The sequence below is a fragment of the Myodes glareolus genome, chromosome 4, assembly GCF_982192425.1.
Source record: "Myodes glareolus chromosome 4, mMyoGla1.1, whole genome shotgun sequence".
Classification (NCBI taxonomy): Eukaryota; Metazoa; Chordata; class Mammalia; order Rodentia; family Cricetidae; genus Myodes; species Myodes glareolus.
In genome coordinates, this window is record NC_142029.1 from 85331917 (window position 1) to 85354063 (window position 22147).

The window sequence follows — 22147 nt, forward strand, 5'->3', positions numbered from 1 at the left end:
ACAAATTTTGACTCTTGATTATAGTATGCTTTACATTTCTCCCTGGCAATAGTGGGCATCCAGGTCAGGAAACTGCTAATGAGCCACACCTGTTGTGGACTGTGATTCAAAGCCATAACGTTTACTAGAAAAAATGTACTGACTATAGTTTTTCTTTTAGGAAACACTGTTTTCTGGTTTGTTTGATTTTTTTTTTCATTGTTTGAGAATGAGAGATGGCTCAGAGGTTAAGAGAACTGATTGCTATTCCAGGGGTCCTGAGTTCAATTCCCAGCAACTACATGATGACACACACCCATCTTTAATGAGATCTGGTGCCTAAAACACTATATACATAATAAATAAAATTTTAAAAAGTTTAAAAAAAAAAACAGGATAATTTCAGTATATTTTCACTGGGGAGTTGAAAGCAGGAGTCTCAGAAGTTCGTGATCTTATTAACTACATAGTGAGTTGAAGACTAGTCTGCCATGTTAGGTGTGGCCCCATCTCCACAAATGAATAGTCTCCAGTTGTGATGGTAGTGTCAATCTTTCAATTTGTTGTTGAGTCAGGGTTCCTTCCTGGAACCCTATTGGCCTTGAACTCACAGCAGTCGGTCTGCTCTAGCCTCCTGTGTGCTGCTATTACAGGCGTGAGCCACCTTACCTGACTTTCCACTTTTATTAAAATAACAACAGTATTTCTGAAAATAGAACATTAATAGACTGAAATTAATTATTCATAATTCTGCCACCTTCTAATTTAACTTGTTTAGAACATTCTGGAGCTTGTTTTGATCTTTCTTATGTATGTTTATAATATACTTCCTCATAAATATTTCATTGAAGACACTGTAGCAGTTAAAAAAGTAGCTTTTGTGTTCTTGTTTGCAGAACATATGAACTATTTTTATTTCATTTTTACAACATCCCTTTGAGAGAAATGACCCGTTTTACATTTGGGGGTGTGGGGCGCAGCGTCCTCCGGAAATCCTCTCTGTGGGACTGCAGTAGATTTCCATTTATGACAGAAGGACATGCTAACACAAGTACATGGATGTGTTTTCGTATAGAGAGAAGAGCTAGACAAACCATTCTGCTGCCTCCAGTCCTTTGGGTTCTGGTTAGACAACTCCAAAAATACATTTCTGGCAGATTTTAGTAAATACAGAAATTATGAAGACTCTTGTAGTGACCAAATTAGTCTTGTTATTCTTTTGTTAGAGTTAAAGCTAATGTGGTTTTGGTCTTTTGCCTTCAATCCATAGCTTACAAACCAGAGAGGTTTCTCTCTGTGTGAAAAGTGAGGCCTCAGGGTAGGCAAACCAATATTCTAAACACTTTCAATACATCAAATTTTGAATTTGTGGCTGTTTAGTTATTTGTCTTCTTTAGAATTTAGAAGCAAAAAGTAGCAAAAAATAATGGAGGGTATTTCTACCTGTTTAAACTATTAAGCACATTGCACTTGGGCCTGTTTGCTTTTGAAGAAAACAATTTTATTGTAATGCTAGTGAACACAGTACTGTTGCCTCCTTGTTGCTAAATTCATTTGTTTCTCTATCTTTTGGTTGAGGACATCCGTATTACCCAATGTCCTTCGGAGTGTTTTTTAGATTGTTGTTTTCTTTTGTGACAGGGTTTTATGTTTCCAAGGCCAACTCAAAACTCAGTGTTGCCAAGAATGACCTTGAACTTCTGCTCCTCCTGCAACTATTCCTAAATGCTGGGATTACAGACATAAACCACCATGCACTTTTTATGAAGTGGCTGAGATTAAACCAAGTGGTTCATGCATGCTGGACAGCTGAGCTGTATCCCAGGCCGAATTGGCTTTTGAAACAGTAAAAGATTTAGAATTTCTTGCCTATGAAAGAACATTTTCCCACCTCTTCATTTCAGCTGTTTCACTGCTGCAGAAATGAGCCTACAAATGTGGGTGAGATAGAAGATAGAGGAGTCTGTTCCTTGTACCTAGAACTTGTCTCCCGTTCTTACTGAGACCTACATGTTGCTTCTGCTTTCTTGTGTTGCCTACCTAAAATCCCAGCCTTGAGCTGTTGTTTTGGTGTTATCTACCTTATCTACCTTAGACTGGGTTTCTCAATAGCTAAGTGCTCCAGACTAACTCTTCATTGTCAGATAGTTTGTTCAGCTGTTCTTTGTTTCCTTCAGCTCTCCAGCACCTCTGTAAATGCTCAGTGATAATTGAAGGTCACCTCAGCTGTTTAACTTAGTCATTGAATTCATCTCTATATCCTATCCCTGTTATGCTCGCGTACTTAAATATATACCTTTCCACATACTTTTTAGCTGTTTGCCTCTTTCTTAATTGTGAAGTCTAACTATAAAAGGATGTGAACTTGTTGTGACCTTGAATTTCTAATCTATCTATCCCCACATCCCACATTGGAGATTACACTCCTGTGCCAGCGTGGTCAGTTTACTTGTGGTAAGTTCAAGACCAGGCCTCCATGCATGCTCAATAAGCAGTGTGTCAACTGAGCTACATCCCTGCTGTCACATGGCCTTTTTACTGCTATAGTATACCAGGAAATGAGGAAGGTACTCCACACTGAGGAAGGAATGCCAAGTTTTATGGGATTACTATGGGTCCAAGTTGGTCTTGGTCTTTTACTTCCTTGTTTACTGCTAATAAAAGCAGTGTTTAGATAGGTTATGTAGGTAGGGCAGTTTGAGACCAACAGACACCATAAAACAGCCAGACAAATGGATCATAACCTCCAAAGACAATGCCATGTTGTAAAATGATAAGTTTTGCTTTGGCAGAGGAAAGTGGTGTTTTTATTTTCCCTGTTACCACAGTGCCTTACATAAAACTGATAAAAAAAAAAACACTGCTTCCTTTCCTTCCGTGGGGATTTTTTTCCTTCCAGTACATTTGTATCTTAATAGTAACAGGGTTCCACCAAAGGGGGTTCATGATCATGTACAGGAATTCACCTGTCTAGAAAGAAACGGTTCATGTACAGGAATTCACCTGTCTAGAAAGAAACGGTTTGGAGTTTCTTTTTATTATGTAGTACCTTCATAGTTTTTTAGAAAATACTTGATTCCTAAATTGGCAAAACCTTATTTCCTAAACATCTTAAACAAGATGGCAGCTTTAGTTATGTTTCTAACTCTGGCCTCTCATTTTCCTTCTTGGTTTTGAAGAACAGCATTTCTAGCCCAAGAGAGACTGCATACTATAAAATACTGTAAAGCAAGAGCAGCCCGCTATTGGCAGCAAACACAGTCTTGATCGCACAGGAAATAGAAGCGGCACAGGCTTGTTGAAAATGGGTGAGCTACAGGCATTGTAGTAGATGGCAGCTGAGTTGTTTCTTTTGTAGCAAAATACCTGTCTTCCTTCAAAAAAAATTACAAGTAGTATATTTTCAGTACAGCATACTCTTAATTATTAATCAGATCAACAGACCACGGTTAATATTTATACAGGTCATGGTTTATAGATTTTATTCCTAATTGTCTTGACTTTTTTGTTTTTTTTTTTAACTGCCATGCTGGTTTTGCCTTTGCAGTATATCAAGAATCTAACTACTTCGCACCTACACTAGTATTTCCTTCTAAGCCTCCATTGCCCTTCTGGTTCTTACAGAAGCTTCCTACATGATCTCTACCCCTTTCCTTCTCCATCTACCCACAGCCAATATGCTCCTATAAAAATATTAGATCTCATGCCTTACTTAGAGTAACTTCCTTTCTCAGAATAAAAGCCAAAATCCTTAATATAACCTTCAGAGCTTGGTGCTGTGGTTAGCTCTCAAACTACTGATTTTTACTGATGACTCAGTCCAGCCCCGATTGCCACCACCTTCAGCAGCAATGGGATGGTCCTTTGCATTAGTTGTTCATTGGTTTGACCTGCTCCTTCTTCACATACCTCGCATAGTTTTCCTTTGTGTCTTTTTAACTCTTTCCCTCAAAGAATACCACACTGAAGGCTTCTTAGCTTCTGCATATAAAATACCCCCTTTTCATGAGCCCCTAAACTTTCTCTCTCCTTTTTATTAAGCGTTTATCACTATGTAACATTCATTTTACTCAGTAGTTCTGGTCTGTCTTCCCCAGTATTGTGTGAATCCCACAGGAGTAGGGGGTTTGCCTATTACAGTCATTGTATCTTATTCCCAATGTATAGAAAAGCCTAGAATGGTAGGTGGACCATGAATGTTTGTTTAATGGATGAATAAATGAATGATTTGGTTTCCTGCCATCTTTTCCTTAGGCTAGACTTCCATTATTCTTTAAGTCAGTAATGGTCATAGGAGCCTAAGCTGAAATTCTAGAAATCAGAGCCCTATTTTCTATCTGTTCTACCCAGCCATCATCTTTCTGTTATTTTGGTTTGGGTTGGGTTTTTTGGTTTAGTTTGGTTTGGGTTTGGTTTTTCAAAACGAGAGTTTCTCTGGTAACAGTCCTGGCTGTCCTGGAACTGGCTTTGTAGACCAGGCTGACCTCAAACTCACAGAAATTTACCTACCTCTGCCTCCTGAGTGCTGGGATTAAAAGTGCACTACTACGCTCAGCTTAGTTTTTTAATTTTTTGAGGCAAGATCCACACTGTATAGCTCAAACTCATTATATTGCTGAGATTGTCCTTGACCTATTGATCCTACAGCTGCCACCTCCCAATTTCTCGGGTGGAAACCATGTGCTTTAAATCTCTGTTAGGTGGTTTTTGTTTTGTTTTACTGTTTGTGGGTGTTACGCCTGTTCACCATGTGTATGTGGTGCCTGGTGCCCACAGAGACCAGAAGAGGGCGTCAAAGACTCTGGTATTGAATTACAGAAATTATAAGCTGTGGTGGTGTGGGTGCTAGAAATCGAACCTGGGTCCTCTGCAAACCTCTGAGCCATCTCTCCAGCACACACCCATACCCCACACCAGGTTTTTGTTTGTTTTGTATCAAGACAAGGCCTCAAATTTATGATTGTCTTTCCTCAGCCCCTCAAGTGCTGGGGTTAGCAGCATGTTCACCACACCTAACTATGCCATCTCTCTCTTTCTTTTTCTCTTTTTAACTTAGGGCCTTTGATATGCTAGGCAAACCCTCAGCTACTGAGGTCCAAGACCAACTCTGCCCATACTGATTGTCTCCCTATACCTCAGCCGTCCCAGGTTACCTGTTTCTATCTTTTTTTCTTCTCATCCCCATTTAAAACCCCAACGAAAGAGTTCTTTACTGGATTTCATTTAACTGAACCCCAGTTAACTGCCAAGTGGGATTAGCAGTGTTCTCGTCCCCACTATAAAACATACTGATTAATGCCTACAGCCTACTGAATGTTCCTAGCTAAGTGCCCACAGCTGGTAGATGATGCTCTAGCAGCCTTTGGACTTTCACTTCCACTTAAATGTGTATGCATAGCAAAGTCAGTTGTATTTATGCCCACTCTGGTTATATGCCAAATATATATATAAATTATATAATTGTTAAATACATAATACAATATGTTTTAGATGAATGAACTCTACTTTTTTAGGCAGCTTTTGGCTCACAGAAAAAATGAGGCAAGTAGAATTCTATGTACTCACTAACCCCACACATCATCCACAGCCAGCCCCACTGTCAACATCCTGCTCAGAATGGTACATTTGTTGCAATCAGTCCCAAATTGTCACATCACCATAATTCACACCAAGGTTTACTTTTGGTGGTATACATTCTGTGATTGTTGACAGATGTATAATGATATCTTTCCCTCCCACTGAATTACCCTACAGGACAGTCTCAATTCCCTGAAAATCCCCTGCATTCATTCGGTTCCCCACACCAAATTCTGGCAACAACTACTTATTTTTACTTCCTAGCATATCAGATAGGTAGACTCATGCAGTATGTATGTAGCCTTTTCATATTGATGTCTTTGACTTAGTAATATGTATTGTTTCCTCCCTACTTTGTTATGACTTACTAGCTCATTCTTTTTTCTTTTCTTTTCATTTTTTGAGACAGTTTCTCTGTGTAGCAGCCCTAGCTGTCCTGGAACTCACATTGTAGACCAAGCTGGCCTTGAACTCACAGAGATCCACCCCTACTTCTGTCTCCTGAGTGCTGAGATTAAAGGTACCGCCACCATGTCCAGCCTCATTCTTTATATTACTGAATAACACACCACTATCTAGTTACACCACACTTTATTTACCAACTGAAGGATATTTTGATTATATCCAGGCTTGGCAGCTATGAATAAAACTACTGTAAATACCAATGTCTAACAGGTTTTGTATGAATATAGTTTTTAATTCAGTTAGTCAAATACCAAAGATCATGAATGTAGGATCATATAGTAAGAGTGTATTTACTTTTGTAAGAAACTTAAATTTTCTTCCAAGTCTACCATTTTGCATTTCCATTAATAATGGAGGAGAATAATCTTGCTTCTTGTCCTTATCAGCACTTAATTTAATCAGTGTTTTGAACTGTGAACTACTACACTAATAGTAGTAGTTTTAATTTGCAGTTGATTAATGACATATGGTGTTGCATATCATATATACTTATTTGACATCTGTCTATCTTCTTTGATAAGGTTCTATTCTGCCTGTTTTGGTCCATCTTTAAATTGTTCCTTTATTAATTTTTGGTGTTGTTACAGTGTGTTTTATATAAATATTTCTCTCAGTTTAAAACCCGTTTTTCATTCCTTTGACATTTATTTTTCATAGCAAACATTTTTAATCTGAAATTATTATTAGTTACTTCAGCTTCCTTTTGATTGCTGTTAGCATGGTTTACTTTTCTCTACCCCCTTTCCTTTTATATATGTCTTTTTATTTAAAATGGTTTTCTTTGTAGGTGATACAGAGTTGAGATTTTCTTCCCTTTTTTATTTGTTATTTTATAGGAGGGGTGTGGATGTGGATACACATGTACCACAATACAGATGGAGAGGTCACAGGACAAATTTTGAAGTTTGCTCCTTCCATTAGGCAGAGTCTCTCATTGTTTCTGCCACCCTGCAGACTCCTGGTCAACTGCCAATAAATAAGCTTCCAGAGAGTTCTGCTGTCTCCACTTCCCATCCATCTTCCTGTGGGAGTGCTGGGATTATAGATGCATGCCACTGGACCTAACTTTTTGTTGGTTCTGGGACTCCAACTCGATCATCAGGGCTCACACAACAGACACTTTTGCCCTTCAGGTGCACATGTTCACGTTGTGTGTGTGGAGGTTAGAACAACCTTCAGGGGTTGGATCTGTCTTTCACCATGGCCTCTAGGATTAAATACATGTCATCAGAGTTGCTTGGCAAGCACTGTTACCTGCCAAGCCTCTCCCTGATCCAAAAACATTTTTAAAACTTTATCCAATTTCCTTTTTTGTTGCCCTTTATTAACCAAAGCTACATTCCTCTTGCTATTGTGTGTGGTGTGTGCCTGTTTGCATGTGTGTATAAGTGGCCATGCACATGCGTATGCATGAATGAAGAAGCCTAAAGTTGAATTTAGGTGGTTTGCTCCTCTTCTTCTTCTTCTTCTTCTTCTTCCTCCTCCTCCTTCTTCTTCTTCTTCCTTCCTCCTCTTCTCCTCCTCCTCCTCCTTCTTCTTCTTTTTAATTGACACTGTCTCTCAGTTGAACCAGATCTCACTGTTTCAGCTAGTTTTAGCTTCACCTTGCCCCAGAAGTCTGTCTCATCCTCCCAACTGCCACATCTGCTAGATTTTTACATAGATCCTCATTCTTGGTGGGGAAAGTGCTATATCCAGTGAGCTATAAAGGGACAAAGAAATAGACAGGCATGGTGGCACACACCTTTAATCCCAGCACCCGGGAGGCAGAGGCAGGCAGATCTCTGTGAGTTTGAGGCCAGCCTGGTCTACAAGAGCTAGTTCCAGGGCAGGCTCTAAAACTACAACAAAGCCCTGTTTCGAAAAACGAGAAAAGAGAGAGAGAGAGAGAGAGAGAGAGAGAGAGAGAGAGAGAGAGAAAGAGAGCGAGAAGAAGGAAGAAGAAGAAGAAGAAGAAGAAGAAGAAGAAGAAGAAGAAGAAGAAGAAGAAGAAGAAGAAGAAGAAGAAGACAAGCTTAAATTAGTTCTTGACTAAATGAGTAGTTAGTATATAGAGAGTTTTTAGGCTTCCAAAGCTAAGATACAGACTTAGTTCAAAGCATAAACCTCGAAATAATAGGAGTTTTTAGGACTATAGCCAGATTTGGGTAGATCCCTCTGTCAGGAAGTATCTTGCATGATATTTATGTAAACTGCAGCAAAGAAGCAAATTCGTGTATTTGCTTTGCCTTTGTACACAATTCCTTCTCCTTCCAGAGTAGCATTCATTAAATTTCTTAAATGCCTTGCATGGGATTTTAAAGCTCACTGTGACCTCTGTACTGGTCCATTATCAGGCACAGATGCTGCACTTGAAGGGCTTTTGGCATCCAGTGACTTAGTAGCCGTGACTCACTTTGAATCACCCCTCCCTGATGGACTAGATGAGAGCTCGTTCCCATGGGACCCGAGCATGTTCTTGAGAATCATTTTATTTTCCAACTTACTGAACTACTTTAGAGCCTCTGGGTTTCACTGGGCTTTTCTTCATTTCCTTCTTTTGTTGATCTTGGCCCCTTTATCTTCCACCCACTTTATTACTCATTTCTTAGGGACCTGACTGCTCAGTAACACTAAGAAAATGTATCTGAAGCCATATGGGTTGAGTAATACAAACTTAAGAGTGTGGGGGGAAAAAGAAGAAATGTGTGTTCTCTGAACTTCCTTTGTTTATGTGCTCTGTTTATATGTTGTTAAGGTTGTGTTATCCAGCTGTCTCTCTACATTTCAAAAAATGACTAAAGATATCTGGTGAACACTCTTAAGAGGGCCATGTTGACATAGTGAATGAAAAAACACTTCATTTGTTCCCTACCAAATAATGTCTCTCCTTTGAAGACAAGGGAGCAATGCCAAAAGCTTCAGATGCCCAGTTTCAAGGTTCTTGAGTGACTTCTAGGGACACTTATAGGAATAAATCAACCAAGTCCTTGGTAGGTTGGAGGCTGTGTGACTGTTTCTTCAGTACAGTCTGTGGTATCTAACTGTCTTTGTGTGGGGAAGGAACCAGGTACAAAGAACATTAACATTGGCGTTAGTAACCCTGAAAGCCCATGCTCTCATCTGGTCTTATGTAATATGAATTAAAATGTAAGTACATTTGAGTTAGAATCACTCTAGAAAACAAATGGAATTCTATAGTATTTGTCAGAGCCATTCTACTGTCTTGAAGAAACTGAAAATGGTTCTTAGGCCTTCCTGCACATCACATGAATGAATGCCTTCCTCGACCTTCTAGACTCTGTATGCCATAATTCATAAGATAAATGCAGAGAAGCTTTTTTGTCACATTCAACTATTTATGAATCTTAGTCTGCTAAATAATAAATTTAGAAGTGAAATTAAGAAAGAGCAAGAAATAAAGCGTCAGTTTTAGTATTTGGGAAGTAAACCGCTCCACTGAACATTAAGAATGCCGGTCGGTGTCCCCTGCAGTTTCTGCCTATTTCTCCCAGTGGGATGAACACCGGCTCACTATGGCTGCTGTGGTCGTCTTTAATCGACCCTCACTAGAGCCCCTTAACAGCAGCACTGAGAGGACTGCCAAGGGCCTCCTCGGTGAATTCGCATCATTTACTTCTCAATTCGCCCACTGATTGAGGCCTTCTCTCTTGAGTGCCTCGCAGTTCCACTTAAGTGGCTGATGTTTGGGGTCACTATTGAATGTTTTGTGTGAATATCACTTTCATGATGAATTGGCTGCTGCTGCTTTTAGCTGTATGGGGTGAAGGCCTTGGTGGTAAACCTTGAAAGGGAAAAATCCTTCTCTGTAGAGATATGCTAAATGAAATTACTCTCTTTATCACTTTGTCCTTTTATCCTTGCAGTCCGATAACCTCAGGTTCCTGTGATTTATTTGTTTTCTTCAATTAAGCTGAGCTGTTTCCTGCACCCAGGTGCATGCTATTTATGTTGTGGGTTATGACAGTGAAGTGCTGCACAGTTCTGACCTGGAAGTGTGGTTTCTTTGACTCAGAACCACATCAGTATACCTTCCATCCTCTACTTCCTTTGCACTATTTCCTTTTTTAAGGGCTTGGTTTGTTACCATTTAATCCAAGCATGATTCATGTGGAACTAAGAGCTGGTAATGTTGTAACAACAATACTGTATATATAGCAATACTCAGAACACTTGCTGTCTTAGCCTTTCTCTGTCTGTGAAGTGCGCTCAGCTTAATCCCTCTCAACAACTCCGGAAGTTAAATCAGTACCTTCTTCGTCTGTCTGCTGCTGAAACTTTAGCTAAAAGTGGTTGATCAAAATATGTTGCTCAAGGTTTTCAGTGATTGTGGGTCACACCACCTAAAAATCTCCACAAAACAAAGACTTGTGAAGGACTGAGGAGATGGTGAAGCTGGTAAAAGAGCACTTGCTGTGCAGGCTTCACAGTGGACCACAGTGGAAGGAGAACCTCTGGTCTCTACGTGCAAACCGTCTCACATATGTCCCGCACACAATAACAATAAATAAAGAGTTGCTTTACTTTCTTAAAGAACACTTTGGAGAATGAATAAAAAGTTTTCCAAAACATGCCCTGCTTGTTAAAACTGGACTTGTTTTTATTTGTGGCTATGTGTGGTGTATGTATGTGTGGGGTATACACATATATGTGCATGTACACATCCATGCATGCATGCAGAAGCCAGAAAAGACCATCAGATGCTCTATTCTATCACTTTCCTACATAATCCCTTAAGACAGGGCTTCTCCCTGAACCTGGAACTCACTATTTCAGCTAGTCTGGCTGACCAGGAAGCCCCGTGACTCTCCTGCTTGCCCCCTCTCCCAGCACTGGGTTTGTAGGCACTCTGCGGGGCCATACCTAACTGTATGTGGGCATTGAGGATTAAACTCGGTCCTCTTGCTTGCACACCTGCCACTCTTACTTACCCACTAAGCCCCCAACTTGTTTTTAGTCTGGTTAGTTGATAAAGACCGCGGTTAAAAGCCCATTAACCATGGAGTTTAAATTGATGTGTCCAAGTCAAGAAAACAAATATTTAGGTCAGTTTCTATTCTGTTGCTGATGTACTGAAGCTAAGAAAGGCAGGCCTTTAAATTAGTGGAACTTGGACAAGAAGTAATTAAGCCATTAATTTTTTTATGGTTATCTCTTCCTTTCAGGGAGATGGAAAGCTTGATGACTAGCTCTACCCTGCCGCCCCTCTTTGCAGATGAAGATGGCTCCAAGGAGAGTAATGATCTGGCTGCAACTGGGTAAGCAGTTGCTTTGGGACATTGGACTTCTGCAGAGGCTTCAAAACACATTTTCTGACAAAGTATGAGGTGCTAACGAGGCAGTTTATACTGTAAGAGTAAAAGATGCATTTGTTGGGAATTTCAAAGAGAGCTATTGTAACCCACATTGTAATGTGCTTTCAGCCTTCTGCCAGTGCTCTGAGCCTGGTGGGCCTGGTACAGGGAATACTCTAAAATTCAAATGTATTTTCTTTGTAAGCTGACGCAGTTATTAAATTTTTTCTCAGAGATTAGACTTGCGTGTGATTTGCACATGCATGTGGGATATGCACTAGTTTTTTGTCTAGGGAGTTAGCTAGCAAACCCCAGTGCTGCCTCTGTTTCCTTCAGTGCTGGGGTTACAGGTATGCACAGGGCTATTCCCAGTGTTTGCATGGGTGCTGGGATCCAAACTTTGACCCTCAAGTGTTCCTTTCACTGAGCCCTCCTGTCAGCCCAACTTCTGGCTTTTTAGTGTGATTCTTTGTTCATGGTGTTTAGAAACTGGAACAGGATAGGTGGCTCAGTGCTTAAGACCACTGGCTGTTCTTCCAGAACACCTAGGTTCAGTTCCCAGCACCCACATTCCTAGCTCAACAACCTTCTGCAACTCCGGTTCCAGGGGATCTGATGCCTCAGAGGGCCTCGTGTGCATATGGTACAGAGGCATACATACAGGCACAACCACCCATACACATAAAAATAAGATATTTTGACGCTTTAACCAACTTCTTGTTTCTTGGTGTAGGAGGTTCTTTCTATGTGTTGCTTTCATTGGTCAAATAAAGAATCTGCCTTGGCCTTTTGATAGGGCAGACTTAGATAGGTGGGGAAGACAGAACTGGATGCTGGGAGGAAGAAGGCAGACAGGGAGGAGCCATCATGAAGTCGCCAGAGTCAGACATGCTGAATCTTTCCCGGTAATCCACAACCTCGTGCTTCTACACAGATTATTAGAAATGGGTTGAATCAAGATGTAAGAATTAGCCAAGAAGAGGCTAGATATAATGGGCCAGGCAGTAATCTAATTACTACAATTTCCGTGTGGTTATTTCGGGTGTAAGCTAGCCAGGTGGGATGGACAAAGGGCCCGCTCTCCTTCATACTACAGTTTCTTCCATCCCTTTTCCATGGAATCATTGGACAAACCTATAAAGGAATTCAGAGAGAAGTTAACAGCAGCACCTACCTCTTGCCTTAAAATTCTCTGGTCCACTTGAGAGGCAGGTTTTGTTTTGTTTTGATTTGGGTTTTTTGGCTTTGGGGGTTTGTTTGTTTGTTTTTTGTTTGACTGATTGGTTTGGTTTTTTGAGAAGGGTCTCTCTATATAACTGTGGCTGTTCTGGAACTTGCTATGTAGACTGGGCTGGCCTCTAATTCAGATCCACCTGCCTCTTTCTCCTAATTGATGGGATTAAAGGCGTGTGCCACCATTCCTGGCTTCACTTGAGGTTTTGTTTTGTTTTGTTTTATCTTTTCTTGATATTTAGAAGCCAAAGAAGAAATATATTCACTAGTACATTCAAGTACTAGCTAATCCGTAAGATGAATTATTTCTATATTCTTTATTTAAAAAAATAACTCATTATATAATTCTGTTTTCTCTCCTCACATTCATTTCTCAACCTCATTAATATCTCTGCCTTTTGACCTCATTGCTTAAATAAAATTGTTCTCCTAGACTTTTCTAAAGGCTGCCTAGTTACTAGATTAGTAACCATTAGTTCATTCAGGAAAAGAGTTCAGTGTGGCCAGGCAAGGTGGCCCACACCTTTAAGTTCAGCATTGAGAGGCAGAGGCAGGCAGATCTCTGTGAGTTCAAGTCCAGCAAGGACTACATAGTGAACTCCTGCCTCAAAGCAAAATTTTTTCCAGTTGTATACCTGAGAGTGTTCCAAGCTGACCTGGAACTCACTCTGTAGACCAGGCTATCCTCAAACTTGAGGCACTCCTTCTGTCTCTACCTCCTGAGTGCTAGAATTACAGGCATGGGCTACCTCTTCATCCTTTTTGTTTGGTTTAGTTTGGTTTTGGTTTGGTTTTGGTTTTTAGTTTTTCAAGACAGGGTTTCTCTGTGTTAACAGCTCTGACTGTCCTGGAACTCACTCTGTAGACCAGGCTGACATCAAACTCACAGAGATCTTCTTGCCTCTGCCTCCCAAGTACTGGGATTAAAGGTGTGCGCCCTCATGCCTATCTATTTCTTCATCCTTTTATAGCTCAAATTCTGCCAGAAAATGGAGCAGTAAACAGGCTAAGTCAGTAGAACACTAGCCATGTGAATAGGAAGTATGGATTGAGAGATAAAGTAGGAAGGAAGGACTAGGAAGATTTAGGGGAGCAGTTTTAGACAGTGGCCAAGAAAGCATTTAATGAGGATGTGATTTGAGTAATGTGCTCTCTCCCTAAAAGAAGTCAGGTCAGTCACATGTTATTATCTAAGGAAGATTTTTGTGAGCAGAGGAAGCAATCAAGTCAAAAGCCTAGAAGTAAGAATGTTTCTTACTTTGCAGAAAAAGCTAGAAAGGCAGTGTGACTAATAGCAGCCGATTAAAGGATGAGGGGAAGCAGAGGGCCCTATGAGTGCTTCTTTAGTGTACCAATGAATTGCCTAGAGACCTTATTAAAATGCAGGTTCTGATTTAGAAAATCTAAGGTGAGGCAGAGATTCTGTTTCTAACAAGCTCACAGGTAATGCTATAGATGCCGACAGGCCTGTACTCTGAGTAGGAAGGGTTGGATGCTTCACTCTAAACACTGGAGGGTTTGAAGAAAATAATAAGATCTGACTGACTTCTTAATAATCTGACCGTTGTACTCCAGTGGGGCAAAGGGAGCAAGGAGACATGATAGCCTGAAGAGCACCACTCATAGCCTTGACAAGAACATTTTTGGTGAGATTGTGAGGGAGAAAAAAAAAACACATTCCTCATTTGAGTGTGTTTCTAAGATGTGGGAATGGAGTTAGTGAGAAGTATGGTATTCTAGATGTAGTTTGATAGTAGACCAAACAGGATTTGACTGCATGACCAGATGAGCAATGTGAAAAGGGAAAAGAGGACAAAGACACTTTCAAAACTTTGGCATCGCTAGCTGGAAAGATGGCGTCACCTCTCACTTAGGAAGGAAACTTGGTCAGGAAACAATAAAATCGAGGTGCTTGTTAGAGCTCTAAGCTGGGATGTCAGTCATGCGGTATCACACCAGTTTCTGATGTTTCAGGCATTTTAGGCTAGAGAGAAAAAGTTGAGATCATCGGCATCTAGCTAGAATTAATGCCATGAGACTAGATAAAAATCACCAAAGGACTGAGCACTGTGCAGAGAAGGAAGGGGGAAAACCCCTAAAGAGCCTGAGGTCTGGGAGACTCCAGCATCTAGAAGACAGACAGAGAAGCAATAGTAAGCCAAAATCACAGTGAGAGCTGAGAGGCAGCAGAATACAGACACACAAGGGGGCAAGAAACTAATGGCTATCCCAGATCCTTCTGGTAGATTGGATGACGACTGAGAAATAGTGTTGGATTTCACAAGATATTTACTGGTGGCCTAGATAAGAATTGTTTACTTGCATCTCTTCTGAAATGCCTTTAAAAGAGGATGGGAGAAAATTGAATTTGCAAGTATGACCTGCTCTTTCTAAGGCATTAGAGGTTGAGGGCAGGAACAAATGAAGACCTTCACCAGAAGTTGGGTAGAAACAGTGTTTTCCTTTTATTTCCTTTTGCTTTAAGAATTATTCAAGCATGCTTTTAACAGAGTATACCAATCCTGTAAAAAGAACTGGTGATGCCAGACGGGGCAGAATTGCTGAAAATCTGTCCTTGAGTAGCCAGGGGAACGAGATGAAGGGTGGAAATGGAAGGGTTGTTGGTTTAGCTAGGAGCATGCACAGTGGACATCTGTGACTACTCCCTTCAGATACCTGCCTATGTCTGTCAGGAGTTTGTGGGGTTGCTATTCTTTCCCAACCTGATTTGCATATTTTGCTGGAAGAAAAATGTTTGAAATTTAGGAAGTCCTAAACCAGTGACAGTTGAAATGAATGATAGGGAAAGCAGGAGTTGCCTAAACAGCCAAATTAATTAAAATATTTGAAAAGTAATACCTGCTAAGATCAAACTAGATGGGATTTATTTTTGTGTATGAATGATTTGACTACATGTATGTCAGTGCACCACATGTATACTTGGTGCCTGGGGAGGTAGTTGTTAGCCACTGTGTTGGTGCTGGTAATTGAACCTGGGTCCTTGATAAAGCACAGGTGTTCTAAACCACTGGACCATTTCTCCTACCCTAGGGGCACTGCATTTTAAAGAACATGGTTAATGTTGGCTTTATAACTACTTTTTTAATAATACATTTATTAAAGGACCTCAACAATCTAGAAGTCTCCTATATAAAGTCATTGGTATGTCTCCTGGAAAATGTCAGAAAAGTATCATTTCTTTCATCTACAGTACAGTATGCATCTGCTTTTGTTCATTGTTCCATCCACTGTAATCTGATATTTGTTCCCATAGTTCCATTGAAACTATATTCCCCTAAAGCTGCATAACCTTCAGGGATCCAAATTTAACAGAATGTTTTTAGCATGTCTATTTGTTTTTGTTTTTGCTTTTTTTAACAGTGTCTTACTTGGTAGCCTGGTTGACTTAGAACTGATTTGAATATAGACCTGACTAGCCTTGAACTCACAGAGATCCTCTTGCCCCTGCCTCCCAAGGGCTGGGATTAAAAGCATTCCCTACCTCACCCAGCTAGCCTGTCTTATTTGACCTTAACATCTTTTTTTCTTGATTACGGCCCTTTCTTCCTTAAAGTCTCCCTGTCCTTTCTCTTGTAGCATTCTCCTAATCCTTGAGTCTCCTTTCCCAATATTTCTAACACTTGCTTTTAAATCGTTATTATTTTGACTGTGTTCTGTGGGTCCTTTCTTCTCAGTGCCTTTCTTTAGAATTCCCAGCAATCGTTCCCCTGGATGCTGCCTTGCAGCTCTTGTACCATCTTGTATCATTCTTTCATATATTACATCCCAACCACAGTTTCCCCTCCCTCCTCTCCTTCCTGCCCTCCTTCCCCTCTCCACTCCTCCTCCATTTCCCTTTAGAAAAGAGCAGGCTTATTAAGAGATATTAAGCGAACATGGCATAACAAGTTACTATAAGACTAGGCACAAACCCTCATGTAGTAGGATAAAAAAGATCCCAAGAGCAAAAGATTCATAGACACACACCCCCCATTCCCACTGTTAGGAGTCCCACAAGAACACCATGCTACACAATCATAACATATATGCAGAGGACCTAGCTCAGACCTATACAGGCTTCATAATTGTCATTTCAGTCTCTGTGAGCCCCTATGAGCCCATGCTTAGTTGATTCAGTGGACCATGTTCTCCTGGTGCCCTCCATCACCTCTGACTCCTATAATCCTTCCTTTCCCTTTTCTGTGGGGTTCCCCAAGTTCCACCTAATGTTTGGCTGTGGATCTCTGCATCTGTTCTTATCAGTTGCTAGTGGAGCCTCACTGATGATGATTAGGGTGTGCTTCAGTCTTTGAATATAGCAGAATATCATTAGGAATCATTTCATTGACATTTATTTATTTATTATTTATTTATTTATTTGGCCAATTGTGTTTGATTCTGTCCTAGGTCACTGAGCCACCCAGGCAGTGTCAGGCATGGGCTCCCTCTCGTGGTGTAGGCCTCAAAGTTGGACCAGTCAGTCATTGGTTGGCCACTCCCACAAGTTCTGTACCACCATTACCCCATTATGTCTTGTAGAGCAGACAAACTGTAGGTTGAAGGAAGATTTTGTGGCTGGATTGGTGTCCCAGTCCCTCTGCTGGAAGCCTTGCCTGATTACAGAAGATGGCCAGTTCAGGCTCTGTATCCCTCCCTCTGTATCTCAGGACAGATACAGATACAGTTGTCCATAGGGTATTCCCACTAATTATGCTGAAAGAATTTCATGCTCATCATCTCATCTGTGTGTCTTCTCATCCATACATCCTATTCTGCCCATGATAATAGTAAGTTCCTAATTACCTGCTGGAAACCTGGGAATTACCTTGGACTCTTGCTCTTCCTTCACTGTTCATGCTCATACATTCATTAAGTTCTCTCCAATCTCCACCTTTTGTGTCTCTTAGCTTTTGCTCCTCTGTCCTTTGTCCTGCTTGTGTTTAATCTCCTTCATGTGTTGCGTAGCTCTTAACTGGACCCTTTGTTCTCTTAGACCTTGTTCTTTCTGCATAGGATGATGATGTTTACCTGATTTATGCCTATAAGCGGAGACAGCTTGTGTGTTCCGGCTGCCCAGACCCAAATAATCACACAGAAACTATATTAATTACAACACTGTTTGGCCAGTAGCTTATGTATATTTCTATATAGCTCTTACACCTTAAATTAACCCATTTCTATTAATCTGAGTATCACCCGAGGCTGTGGCCTATTTATTGGTAAGATTCTGGCTGGCGTCTGGTATCTTTTTCCTTCAGTAACTACATGGTGTCTCCTCGACTCCACCTACTTTCTTTATATTTCTGTTTGGATTTCCTGCCTGACTTTACTCTATTTAAACCATTGGCTGAAACAGCTTCTTTAATAGCCAATGGGAATAAAACATTCATAGCATACAGAGAGGAATTCCACATCAGGTTCCTATTCATCTTTCAAGATCTTTCTTAGCAGCCTCTACACATATATAAAACTTACCTGACCCTCTCCAGTGCCTCTTATGACATTTTCTCTAAACATCTATTACAGTATTTATGTTGCATTATGATTATTGCTGATTATAGAGTGTGTATTCTTTCAGAGTAATAATCAAATATTCATCCATTTTCCTGCCTCTCTTACCTTTCCAGTACCCCTCTTTAAAAATTAAATAAATAACTTACTAGCACATGCAAGTCTTAGATTCATCTGTCAGCTCTCTGTACCCTCTTTGTCTGTTTCTTAGAAGAACTCAGTAGGAATGTATTATTGGAAGGAGAATAGTTACCTGCCTGACTAATTAACATTTATGCTTGGGCTATGGCTATTGCTCAGAACAGAAGCCTTGTCTAGTGATGCGGGAGAATTGTCTGTATTCTGTCAATCATATTTTAATAAAACGCTGATTGGCCAGGCAGGCAGTATAGGCAGGAAAGCCAGACAGGAAGTAGGGGTGGGACAAAGAGACTGGGAGTATTCTGGAAGCAGAAGCTTCCTCAGCCACTTCTGCGCAAACCTCCGAAGAGGCAGCATGTAACATGTCCAGCTGAGAAAGGTACGGAGCCATTATGGCTAACATAGATGAGAATAATGGGTTAATATAAGTTATAAGAGTTAACAAGAAGCCTGACCTAATGGGCCAATCAGTTTATAACTTATTGAGATCTCTGTGTGGTTGATTTTTCTTTGTTGCTTGCTGGCTGTTGGGGTACTGGAAGGGACAGAAACCCCAACAAGCCGGCCCTCATGTTACAGTCTAGCATTTGTGAGGCTCTGGGCTTGATTTCCAATACTTCACCAAACATATATATATATATATATATATATATATATATATATATATATATATATATATATATATAAATGTGTTGTGCCAGATAGTCAAATGATCTAATTGTTACTCAATCTATAATCTAAGAAATTATAGCCTCTATTATATTCCGTAAGAGTTATTCCTATGCTCTTTAAGAAATGGCTCTTTTATGATAAGGACCAAAGTATCTAGACCACCCCTATTCTTGTTCATCTGGTCCATTAGGAAATACATGAAAGGTAACATATAAAAGCCAAGCTCTGTTGCATGCTCAGAGCTAAAACATGAAGTCTATGTTGAAAGGAAGGGTCATTGTTTTTGACAGAGATTAGGGTTGGTTTTATTAGGAAATGTCTACAGAAACATTATATTTCATACAGATTGTGGTGTTGGAAGTAATTCAAGTACTAACATGTGCTTTTGGTGGCAGGAAAATTTGTGTTCAGCCTGATGAGAGAAACTTTTGCTACCTTCCGTACCAAACTTACATACTTCTTCCTGTTGCTCAGGTTAACACATTCCGAGGGTCCATACAGCAGTGCAGCCACATCATCCACCAACAACCCAGAATTTGTGGAGGATCTCTCCCAGGGCCAAATGCTTCAGAGTGAGTCTTCCAATGCTGCAGAAGGCAATGAGCAGAGACATGAAGATGAGGTAAGCTAAAATTCTCCTGTCACGGCAAGGCAGTGGTGGTGCACGCCTTTAATCCCAGCACTTGAGACAGAGGCAGGCCGATCTCTGTGAGTTTGAAGCCAGCTTAGTCTTTAAGAACTAGTTCCAGGACAGAAAGTTACATAGAGAAACCCTGTCTCAAAAAACCAAAAAAAGAATAAAGAAGAAAAAAAAAATTTCTGTCACTGTCCTCTGGGGCTTCCAAAGCAACAGGCATATAAGGGGTTGTTGAATGAAGTGATTGCCACCTCACTTCTTAGTTTCCTGGGCTCACTTGCCCAGTTTTCTCATACCTATCTCTAGTTATACCTAGAGGCATATCAATGGTTTTAATGACACAGTTACAAATAGAGTCTACTAGCCTGGCGGTGGTGGTGCACGCCTTTAATCCCAGCACTCAGGAGGCAGAAGTAGGCGGATCTCTGTGAGTTCAAAACCAGCCTGGTCTACAAGAGCTAGTTCCAGGACAGGCGCCAAAGCTACAGAGAAACCCTATCTCAAAAAAGAAAAAAAGAAAAGAAAAAAAAACCCAAATAGAGTCTCTTTATCCTCAATCTAACTAAATGTAACTGCCTCTTATGAATTGTTCCACAGTGCTCAGGTGTTGTTTTGTATTATTTTTGTTTTTAATTTATTGATGTTATTGCTGTTTTGATATAAGGTCCAGGGCACCCAAGCTATAGGGTGGTAATGCAGATGTACCCACCATGCTCAGTCTTGACAAATATTTGTTTTTTGAATGAATTAATTAAGTAACTACTGAGAGGTCTTCATACCCTTGTTCATGGCTATTCTCTGCTCACAAGCCCTGCAACACAAAGTTGCATGAACCAAAGGATTCAGACCACTTAATGACTCCTTCTTCCCCACAAAGGGTCCATCTTTCTCTAAATCACACAAAGATTCAGTATGGGCATGAGCAGTCATGTCCTTGTTAGACCTCCAGACTTCTTCATAGATGACTGATCACGTTTCACTGTTTTGATTTTAAGACAAAAAAAGAATAGCATCATTAATTTTTGTCTTTTATGTGAAAAGACTAGTTTGTTCATTTATCCCGTTAGCATTCTTAAAGATAATGAATGCTAGCAGCTTTTCATTGACTTGTTACGTGTTTGTTGTGAGTGTGTGTTGGGGAGTGTTTGATACATGATAAATAAAAACTCAGGGACAGATATTGGGGTTCAAACTGAAGTTCCAAAAAGCAAAACATCCAGCCACTGGCTCTTAACTCCACCTCAGTCTGTATTGGCGATCCTACCTCCAGGAATCCCAGAATGAGACTGTCTGAGAGCTGTCTTCTCCTGTTTTATAGTCCTCTCTAGTTCTAGGATTAAAGGCGTTGACCATTACCTTCTAGTTTCCATGGCAAGCTAGTATGGCTACTGGGATTAAAGGTGTGTGTTATTGCTGCCAGGTCTATAAGGCTAGCCAGTGTTGCCATTTTACTTTTCTGATCCTCAGGCAAGTTTTATTTATGAAAATACAAGTGAAATGCCACTACAGATGTTGTGTGGGTGCATAGTGCTGGGGATTCATGCTAAGCACATTTCCACTGAGCTACATCTCTAGGCTCCTTAGTAGCTTCATGTTCCTAGGTTTCCAAAAACTGGAATCTCTATTTGTCAAATGGAGGACTATCACCATTCACATATGTTTGGAAGAGTGCAGTAAAACAATAAATAGATGCTTTTGTTATTTTTTTGAATCTTGTTTACCTTTCTCTTCTCTGAAATAAGAATTCCTGTAACCATGGTACATTAACTGATAGACTATGTTTGTTAGATTATGGAGCAAAAATATGATATCCTTAGGTCTCATTCAGAAGGCTAAGAAGAAAGGCTGTGGTACAATATCAGTGACAATGTAGTATTTTTTTAAAGCATCGTAAAAGTTGATTTGATCTGTATATAAAGACTTTTAACTTAAGGAACAAATCATTAGGTTGAAGAACTTGTCTTCATTTTATGTGTTACTGATTGTTTCCTGATACCTATATTAATTTAAATGTCTGTATGATATTTGCTATGGGAAATTAACTGGTCTTTAGTATCAGTGAAGAACACTTTTGTGAATTATTTTTAATCTCCATGCAGCAGCTCTTCTTTCACTTGGTGCATGTGGCATCTTATTCTAGTTTCCTGTCACGGTGTCTGCTTCTCTGGCACAGTGCTGTGTGTGCTGCTGAATTTCTCATGTGGAAATCCCTGTTAGGAAGTGTAAAGGAAGGCCAAAGCTTGCATGATCATGCTACCCCATTCTCATCATCTGGAATGGGCACCAAAATAACCCTTTATACACATCAAGGGTGGTGATGCATCCTAGAATCCCAGCACTCAAGAGGCTGAGGCAGGAGATCACCATGAATTTGCAGTTACCCTGACATACATAGTGAGTTTGAGGCCATCTTGTGCTACCTATAGAAACCCTGTTTCCAAAAGTAAAATTTTAATAGCGCTTTATTTCCCTAGTTTATAGCACAATGCCTTAGAGCAGTGGTTCTTACTCTTCCTAATACTGCAGCCCTTTAGCACAGCTTCTAATGCCATGGTGACCCCAACCATAACATTATTTTCATTGTTATTTCATAACTGTAATTTTGCTACTGTTCTGAATCATAATGTAAAGATCTGAT

General features: G+C 40.3%; 1 protein-coding gene across 1 annotated transcript in view; it reads left to right on the top strand.

Annotated features, from left to right (window-relative positions):
• Hmg20a (high mobility group 20A) overlaps positions 1-22147 on the top strand; it is an 85521-nt gene that overhangs the window by 41706 nt on the left and 21668 nt on the right. The window contains exons 2-3 of the mRNA XM_048416729.3: positions 11187-11279; positions 19347-19494. Of these exons, the coding sequence (XP_048272686.1) occupies positions 11191-11279; positions 19347-19494 (237 nt within the window). The 5' untranslated portion in view covers positions 11187-11190. The remainder of the gene's footprint in view (positions 1-11186; positions 11280-19346; positions 19495-22147) is intronic.